We start from the raw sequence: 10075 nt of genomic DNA on the forward strand, positions 1-10075 counted from the left end.
ATATTTTTCAAATAGGTTTAGACCGGGCCCAATGTAACTATGGGCCAACTCTACTATATAAGCCCATTACGAATTTTTCAATCTTTCAATCGTTGACTTTCTAGAAGTCTAAAGGCCCATTAACACCATTTTTAACCAGAATAAAATTGAGTTTAAATATAAAAAATTATTATATTTGTTAATATATATATATATATATTTATTTAAGTTATATTTAGAACATTATCTCATATAAATTAATATTTAAATAATCTATATATATATATATATAAATAAATTTATAAAAATAAAAATTATTCAAACAAAATCTAACTAATATTTTCTCCTAATATTTTAAAAAGTAAAATATACTTAGTACTATTTTACTAATTTATATATATATATATATATATATATATATATATATATATATATATATATATATATATATATATATATATATATATATATATATATATATATATATAAAAGAGCTGAAATTAGGTATACATGATTAATTGAGAAATAAGTTTAAAAAATTGTAAAAATAAACCATAACAATATATGAATATAATTGTTTATTATAGTTAATTAGATAGTCCTTTTATTTGTTAGAATTGATCATGAAAGAAGTTGATCGAGTTAATAGTGAAACACTCTAATGTATTGCAAATAAATTTCAGGACTATAAATAACACCACCACACTATTCTCTAATATTCTATTTAAATAACTACTACGATCTAAGACTTCTGGGTCATTGATTTATGTCTAAATTAATTTGTTTTCAAATGATTAATTATAATATAGGTGATCATGGTTAAGACTCTTGTAATATAGAATAATAAGTACAAATCTAACATAATTTTTAATAGTTAGACTAATTTTCATTAAATAGTAACTATGTGAAAATCATAAATATCGTATTAGTGGAAAAATTAACATAATTGATTGAATACAATTTTGATATCTATGAGATGATTTGGGATTTAAAATTAACCTGTATTTCTTTGTTTGGCTGGATACAATTTGAAAAATAAATTGTGAAAATTAACTTGTATTTGATTGTTTTTTTTTTTTTTGCTAGATACATATTGAAATAGAACATGTGAAAATTAACCTGTATTTGATTGTTTGGTTAGATGCATTTTGAAATAGAACATGTGAAAATTGAAATAAATAATATGAAAATTAAGTTGTATTTAATTGTTTGTTTTATTAGAATATAAGTAAATTGTATTGGAGGTTATATTTAGAGTTACATAATTATTTAGATCTAAAAGTATTAAAATTATGAAAAAGTTCATGAAAAGAAAAAAACGAAATCCTAAGTCTAGCAAGAGCCAAGAGGTGCATTAAAAAAAATCGAAGGGGCCATTGAAATTTTAACCGGGCCCAATGTTACTGGCCCTGAAAGAGAATATGGGCCAACTCTACTATATAGGCCCATTACAAATTTTAATATTTTTTGAAAAAATAAAAAAATGTAAAAAAGATAGACGTAACCCATTAACTCACATTTTTCACTTTAACACATTTAAATCTCATTGAAAAACATTTTTCAATATTTTCATCGGAATTGGTTCATCAATGTAAATTTTAAAGCAGTTGAACAACTTGGTGCCACCGATTTCTAAGTTTTCGCATTGCAAATGCAAAATCATTCACTTCGGGGCAAAACCCAAGCTCGAATAGGTTGCTATATGTGATTATCTAATGACCGATGATCCGGGACCAATACCTCCACGTACATTGGGATCCTCATGCATGACTATCCCCTTGATACACCTTGATCCTAACAACTATTGGAACCACAACTTCTACTTCATATTCAATATAATGAAATGTGACAAATTAACTTTTATGGGCCAAAATAACTAGCATGTCACCATGATCCTCAACATTAGTATAAGGGAGAGTTATATCTATTGGTGGAACCGGATGTTCTTAAGGTCCTACGTGTTGGCCTATTAGGCGGTGTTCTTGTATCATTCCTTTTGTTTTTAATTCTTTTTAAAGAATGCAATAACTAAAGAGCGAAGCCAGTTGTGACATCGACCGACATAACAACTTATTGATATCGGTGAATTGGAGATTCAAATCCATTTTCTTAGTGAAAAGAAATTAGAAAACCTATTTATACTAACTTGTGGTAGAACTAATTATCAAATAGCCTTATTGAGCCATAGGAGTAGAGATCGAAGCACCTCCATCTTTAAGAATTTGAGACATCGCTTTACACTAGTTCCATGTTTCTTACTCATTTGGATCGAAGTAACATCTAAATTTTGGATATTTTCTTTTGCATCATACTTAATATTTGTCTCCTAAAGTCAGAACAAAGGTTATGTTACTCCAATGGATTTGTAGTCCCTCACAAGACAATAATGAATATTGAAGTTTGATGAGAAAAAAAGATTTAGAGTATTTTTAAATGTGTTTTTCAACCTACTTTATAAAGAATAAAGCTGTTACAAAACAAGGGGAGGCTAATCATGAGGAACTCATTTGGAAGCTATAAGAGAAACTAGTTTCGTTTGGAGGTATATATATATACTATCATCTAAAGCTCATTTCCATATTCATAAGTAATTGTTTCATTCTCAAATCAATGTAAATCACAAATTAAGAATAAACACTAAATAGTATTGTTTATCTAACAAACTATCATTACTTAATTTGGTTTAATTTTTTAAGTTAGAGGCAATATGAGAAAATGGTTAAAGATAAAATTGCTTCTCAACACATATACCCACACATGGTAGTTCATGCAATATAGTAAGAGTTTATTTTTATTTGAAAAAGATCAATAAAATATTGAAAAATTGAATTTGTTTAAACACAACGAAAAAATGTACACGAATGTCTACAAAAGGTTGTTGAGCCCTTCAATTGACTAAACGGGCTCTCCAAAAACGAATTTCAGAATGTCATACTAATAGTCTTGATCAATGCTATTAAATCTCGAGTTAACTCTTAAAATCTTACGATTTTACGATTTTAGAAAAGGTTAACGAGTCTGATTTTAAGTAACTTTGTAAACTTTTACGATTTTAAATCTACGATAATAAGCTTTTACAATTTTACGAGTTTATAAATAATTTCGATTTTACGATTTTACTTAAAAATATAAATTTATATTTATAAATAAAAAAGTTATTATTTATTCAAATAAATAAATTAATATAATTAATTTTATAAATATAATTTTCTTATAGTGTTATTTACTTATTATTTTTTAATTAATTTTATATTTAAATATATAAAATTTTAAAATTAACTAAGTATAAAATACTCAATTATAATAAATAATAATAATATATAACTAATACTTTTTCAAATTAAACTCTTACGATTCTAAGTAAACTCTAGATTTTACGAGTTTACGATTGACAACGATTTTATGTAAACTCTCGATTTATATATTTGGTCTTAATAATCATACACATTGGTCGAAGTAACTGGAAGTACGACCAATTTTAATTTGAAAATTCAAAAAGCTCACCAATTTTACAAGTCACTACATTGTAGAAGTATTTTAGCCCTGATTATCAATTTTATGAACATGATTGATTAAATCACATCACATGCTCCTCGTACCATCATGTCTACCAAATTTCAACTATTGAGCACGATTTCAATCATCTTAACCCTAGCTAGCCAAGTCGTCCACCCCGAAAACAATCCCTTGATAGTTTATTTAACATCGATCTAACAATAAATTCTACCAATTAATTACAATCCCTTGTCATCTATAATCAAATTCAGTTGCTCAATTCTTTATATAACATGGTCTTGAATTAGATTAAATAATATATATGAAGATATATATACTATATAGTATATAGTAAGAATTTTAAGTACATATGTCATAGCCCATAGGCAGTGAATAACAAGAGAGAAAAGATAAGGAGAAGATGGCAAAGGGAGAGTGTCAAATTTTTTTATTTAAGCACAAGTCAAGTCTCAGCTTTTTTGTTCATTAAAGCTACACACATAAAAAAAAAAAATAGTTGGCATTAGGTCAAGTCTCAGCCTAAAGTGATCAAAGTTGTTTCCCACTACATATTGCTGGCCATTATAAGGCTGCTTCTCTCCAATTTCCATGCAAAAAGCTTTGAATAATTAATTTTAAAAAGTGGGGAAATTTTAAATTAATCTTTCTGTTCCCTGTTCCCTTTATTTTATTTATTCATACACATCTGAATTAAAAAGAATTATTTTTTAAAGCAAAAGAGGAGAGGAGAGGAGAGGAGGCAATCCAAATATGGAGATTAATGAAAATATCAATGATGAGCCAATGACTGGATGTTATAGGGCTACTCACGATCAAACTGCATATGCCAATAATATGAATTAAGTTTATCGAATTATTTCAAACGTAAATTAATAGTTCACTACTCGAAATCTAATCAACTCTAGACCCGATGTATCGATCAAAGAGGCCGATGATGAGACACAAAAGTGACCTCAAAGGTAAAAGGTTTCCATATCAAACTAAATTCATTTTAAGATGGTAGAGAACATTAATGTTCTTAATTAATTATTTTTTGCAATCCATAATGTATGTATATTATGATCACTTGACATGAAAACTTACATTTGCGATCCTCACTACTCTATCTTCATGTTCAAAAGGAAGTTAGGCAAATGGTGAATATATAAGAATGTGGTAGTGCAATTCTTTCAATTTTCTTTAGACTATACACTTTAGAAAGATGTAACAAAATTTTCTTTTATGATTTCTTATCAAGTACCTAGCTAGCTAGTGTAAACTTTCATAAATCATCTTTCTATATTTTGAAAAGCGAGAAGCTTTATATTAATCAATTTTAAGCGTGAAAGTCAAATTTATCGTAATCGAACCATTACAAAACAATTAATTGTGACATGGTATAAGATCTCAAAAAAGAACACTAAAGGTTTTTGTGATTGGACTTTGTTCATTAAACTTATGGATTGTTATTTTTTTCGAGCTTATTATATATACTTTTCTTGTAGCCGTTTTTACTCGTGTTGCGATCTTGAACAACTTCATTCTAGTCAAGTTAAATGTATGAATGATCATTTGTCTTCTACATGAAGCATTCAGCCAATCACTTAAGTGGGAATGTATCTCGAAGAGTGTAGCTAGTGTTTAGACAAGAACATGAGAACTAAGATCCGATAGAATTTGTAGAAAGAAGCACAATATCAAGCACTTTCAAACAAGAGAGTAAGGAATCATGAAAAGCAAAGCATAAGCAGCTGCACAAACTCCCAAACATAAAGCATAATCTTTACCATTTAGGATAATAATAATAATAATATTGTATGCAAGAGATAGAGAAAAGAAGATAAGGTTATAGAAGCTTCAACATGATCCTTTCTAGGGTTTCCAAGCTGATGCCCATATAACCGGTTCCTCTTTCCAAGTCAAGTAGATCCCGGGTGTGGAATCCGCCTCTTGCGGTAGCATTAGGGTCCAACCGATCCGATATCTCTTTAGAAGTGCCTTCACATCATCGAGTGAATCGTCGCTAAATGTCACCGGAGAAAATGTCTCTTTGAGTCTCTTCGACCATTGACTCCCTCTTTCTCTTCTTTCACAATCTCCTCCTTTGTTATCTTCGCATGCCAAAACCTTAAGGATGCTTCTCGAACACTCCCTTTCCAACATCAACCTTTCGTTACTTGCAATGGGAAAACTCTCCTCTAGCATCTCGAAGTATAACGTATAGAACCTAAGGCACTCTTCAAAGCATTTCACGAAATCTTCTCTCGTGCTAGAGAAGTCGGCTTCTTCTTCCATAACCGTTACAACTCTAGGGTTAAGCGAATGTATCATTCGAAACATGGATTCTCGTTCTTCTACCTCGGTTCTTCTTAAGGCTCCTATGAAGTTCACCGCGATTGCTTCGTCCTCACGTATGCCTAGTCCTTCTTTGGTAAGCTCTCCCAAGTGATTTATCCCACTTATTACATTGAACTCAAAGGGAACTCCCATGAGCCTAGCAAACTTCTCCATCCTTTGGGATATATCCTTCATGACCGATCTAACCATGTTAGCCGTTGCCACGACGGTGAGCCTAAGATGGGGCGTGTCATCGTTTCTTGTGGCTAAAGCTTCTAGAAGGGTAGGCCATTGAGTGCAAAAAGTGTTGCTTATATCAATTATATGAAGCTTACTCTCACCATCTAAAGCTTCCAATATTGCTCCATTTAATGCTACATGAGCAAAAGTTGTCCAAGGACTTACCTCTTGGAACTTAAGTATCAACTTCCTAGCCGAATCAAACGAATGACTCTTCTCAGCAACCGACGTTAGGGTTTTGTAACACTTATTGCCCGATTCGGTGACCTTACAAAAGAGGGCTTGCATGAAGTACGCCGCAAGTTTTTGATCGCAATCTCCATAAGGGGAAGTGAGTTCGTTTAACATCCACAAGAGGCGATGGATCTTGCCGGAGTCCTTTTCGGATATGGCCGTGGCACACTCCATCAAGAGCCTAGATGCCCACTTCCCATCTCCACGGGTTGAATGGTCGGAATCGGAAGAGTGACTAGTTGAGGTGTGGCTAGATTGGGCTAGTTGGGTATTGATGTTTTGTTTATCAATGTTAAGATGATGGCCACTACCATTGATGTAGGATATTTGGAAGTGATCATGTTGAGAATTTGATGACCCTTTTGGAGAAAAGAGAGTTCTCTCCATTTTGTCATGTAGATGGAGTTCTCTTTGAAGGCTTAAAACTCATTTTCATTTTAAGGGGAGATTGAGAGATATCTCTATGGCTTTGTATAAATAAATTTATAATTTTTTTTTTTTCATTCTAGAAGAATGTTTAGAATTATGTTAAGGGTCACTTTCATGCTAATATAGAATTAGACTAATTAACTACAATTAGGTGGTGCGAATAAGAATAAACTAAATAATTTATTGGATTTATGCAATCATGATATATATACATTAAGAAATAAAGTAGTAAATTAATCATTTTTATAATGCAAAAAAGGACAATGAGATTTTGTTATAAACAATATATACCGTTAAGGTGTGATTTCGACCAATTGCAATTGTTTTGATATATAAATAGGTTAATTGTAAGTATTATGAACCTTTTAAAAAAAATAGAATCAAATCTTTTTGTATGTTTATTTGAAATATTTAGATAAAGTAAAGTGATAAAATCATTTAAAAAATTGAAATAAAGTATAATACAATCCAATTAGCAAGCTCAAAATATACAATTATTCAAAATTATTTAAAAAAGAGAAAAAGAAAAAAGTCCAAATAAATAAAATATTTAAAAAAAAATTAATACAATATAATATAAATGATAATAATTTAAATACGTAGAATACCAATAAAAATTTAAGTAAAAAATATTTATCACAAACAAACATAAATTAAAACTAACATTAACCAACTCAAAATTTCTAAACAAATATGAATGAGTTTACCCTAAATAAAATAAAACATAATATGACAACCTAAATAAATTAAGGTCAAAACATAAAAGAATCAAAATCTTGTATAGACCTGCAAAAAAACATAATACCACAACCTAAATAAATTATGTTTAAAACACGGAAAAAAATTAATATCCTACGTATACCGAAAACAAACACGCATACTAATAAACGCCACTTTAATTCATGTGTCGAACTACAAAACCTTGATTCATCCCAACTTGCTCACTCATATTTCATTCAAAATAAGAATATTACACATTAAACAAATGCATTTGAGAGCTTATTTCAACAACATTCAATATTAATGTTACATTTTACTTTGATTGTAATATAAAGTCTTGTACGTATTGTGTGTTTTTGTATAAAGATTTCAACCACCGTTATTAATATACAACTTAAATTTAATATTAATATTACATTTTAATTTGATTAATAATTTTGATAAGAAATCTTGATCTAGTTTGTTAATTAAAAATAATAATTCAAATCTAAAGATGGTTGATATATTCAAAATTTTAAGTTAAAATAAATAGTGTTTTCAAGTGAAAACCTTAAGTAACCACTAAGATTGTGTCAAGAGTGAAACCATACAACCAAATTAAATGCACTAAAGACTAAACTCAAGTGATACATTAAAAAATTGGAGATAAAAGAAAGAAAGTTGCTTAAAAATCAAAGAATTTAGTGTTTATTTTATTTTTAACAAAATTCATTTCACAAAATGAATAATTAATTTTAAAAAAGCTTAACCTAATAAAATCATTAGGACATAGCCTCACACCCCCACAAAAAAAATATAGTCTGAAACAAACCAACTAGAGTGAAGACCAAATAACACTACCCCACCAAACCAAATAAATGAGAACCAAGTACCAAAACATAGACAATAATTCCAGAATTTAGTGTTATCATGACAATGATAAAGTCTTTGAATCAACAAACTTTTTTTTTAGAATGGTGAGTTATGTTTCTACTCCGACTAATCCTAACAGGTTAAGCATATAACCCGTAAACACATCTAACCAATTAACCAGACGAGCGTATTCTTTATTAATGTTCCATGTCAAAGATCTTTTAACTAATAAGTTCCTTAAGATACTCTAAATATCACTTACAAAATTTGTTAGGATTAATGCCCCTATATAATCTATTTATATTGGTTCTATTTCAATTTAACAATCTCTCATACTATTATTTGATACAAATTTATATTAATTAATATTTAATTCATGTCACAATTTTTTTTTTAATTTAAAATAAAAATTAATTTAGATTAATAATTAGAATGAAAGTATCGAAGAATGTTTAACCATCAAAAGTATACTGTTAAATATAATTAATAATGTCATTATCATGATAATGTTAAAATAAGATCAAATCCAAAAAATTTGTTGAATTTGTTCGGAGACCTGATTGTTCTTTTAAAAACCTTTAAGTCAATTAATTGTATTTTTAAATTTTATTTTATCTAACTAAGGTAGTTCTAGTGACAAGAGTGATTTCTAATAGACTAAATATCACGAGTTTGATTATCACTTAAAATGTTTTAAATGAAAATGAAAGTCATAATTGCGAGTGATCATACTAATTTTTTACATCCATTTATTTTAATCACTTTTTAATTATCCATTTTTAATGTTATGTTTAAACAAATTTTATTTTAATTGTATAAAACATCTCCAAATAAAATTTCAATTAATATCTGACTTATTATTAAAACTTGAGATCCGAATATGAATATTTAACTAAAACTGAGATTTTAGCCTTAAATTACTATGGGTAATAATGTTAAGATTTCCTTACACAAATTCTCCATTTTTAAAATGTTAAGTTCATTTTGAATATAAAATTTAGGTCCCAATAAATATTTAAATCATTTTTTTTATCATATTTTTTTTGAGGGAGAATAATATTGTTATAAAGCACAATTATTATCTTCCACTAAAATCAAGTTAAGGTAATTTTTTTCATAGAATTAATTTTAAGATACATTTGAACACGAATAAATTTTGGATTCGAATTTGAATTTAAATATAGCATGATATTTCAGTTCTCATATTTGTATTTCAGTGTAATAATTAAAAGTTATTGGTGTAATTTAATTACACACCTCCACAATTACATTATTTTTCTTCTAATCTCCTCGACAATTACTTACATATGACCATCTAATGCAGGCCGACCATAAGGTAATGCCTGATATGCGCCGCCTAAATCTTCCTTCCACATGGACTAATTAAATTAAACTTGAGGTTAAATAATATTTTTTGATAAAAAAATTTTTTGATAGATGTTATTGATAATTTTGATGATAATAATATGTGAAGTCCACTAATTATTTTCAATAAATCACCGGTTAATTATTACTTCCTTTCATACAATCAAACCTTTTTGAATTTTCTCAAGAATTGAATGCAATGCATATATTAATAGGTGGAATTGTCAAATTGAACTCCTTATTAAGGGCCAATTGAAATTTCGGACTTCGTTTTCAAACCTCACAATTTTCTTCCAATATATATATATATATATATATATATATATATATATATATATATATATATACTCATGTTTTGTCACACTTAATATTATATTTAATAATTTACAAAAAAAAAATCACTTAAGGTTTAATTTTTTTCTCT

General features: G+C 28.2%; 1 protein-coding gene across 1 annotated transcript; it reads right to left on the minus strand.

Annotated features, from left to right (window-relative positions):
- Positions 1-5130: 5130 nt before the first annotated feature.
- LOC124939931 (protein SHORT-ROOT-like) lies at positions 5131-6723 on the minus strand. The gene has a single exon (XM_047480394.1). It carries the CDS (start codon positions 6670-6672, stop codon positions 5347-5349), a length of 1326 nt encoding a protein of 441 aa, XP_047336350.1. The 5' UTR covers positions 6673-6723; the 3' UTR covers positions 5131-5346.
- Positions 6724-10075: the final 3352 nt, after the last annotated feature.

Source organism: Impatiens glandulifera, chromosome 5 (genome assembly GCF_907164915.1).
Source record: "Impatiens glandulifera chromosome 5, dImpGla2.1, whole genome shotgun sequence".
Taxonomy (NCBI): domain Eukaryota; kingdom Viridiplantae; phylum Streptophyta; class Magnoliopsida; order Ericales; family Balsaminaceae; genus Impatiens; species Impatiens glandulifera.

Coding starts and splice junctions, on each gene's coding strand:
- LOC124939931 (XM_047480394.1), bottom strand. CDS start 6,672: ATGGAGAGAACTCTCTTTTCTCCAAAAGGGTCATCAAATTCTCAACAT.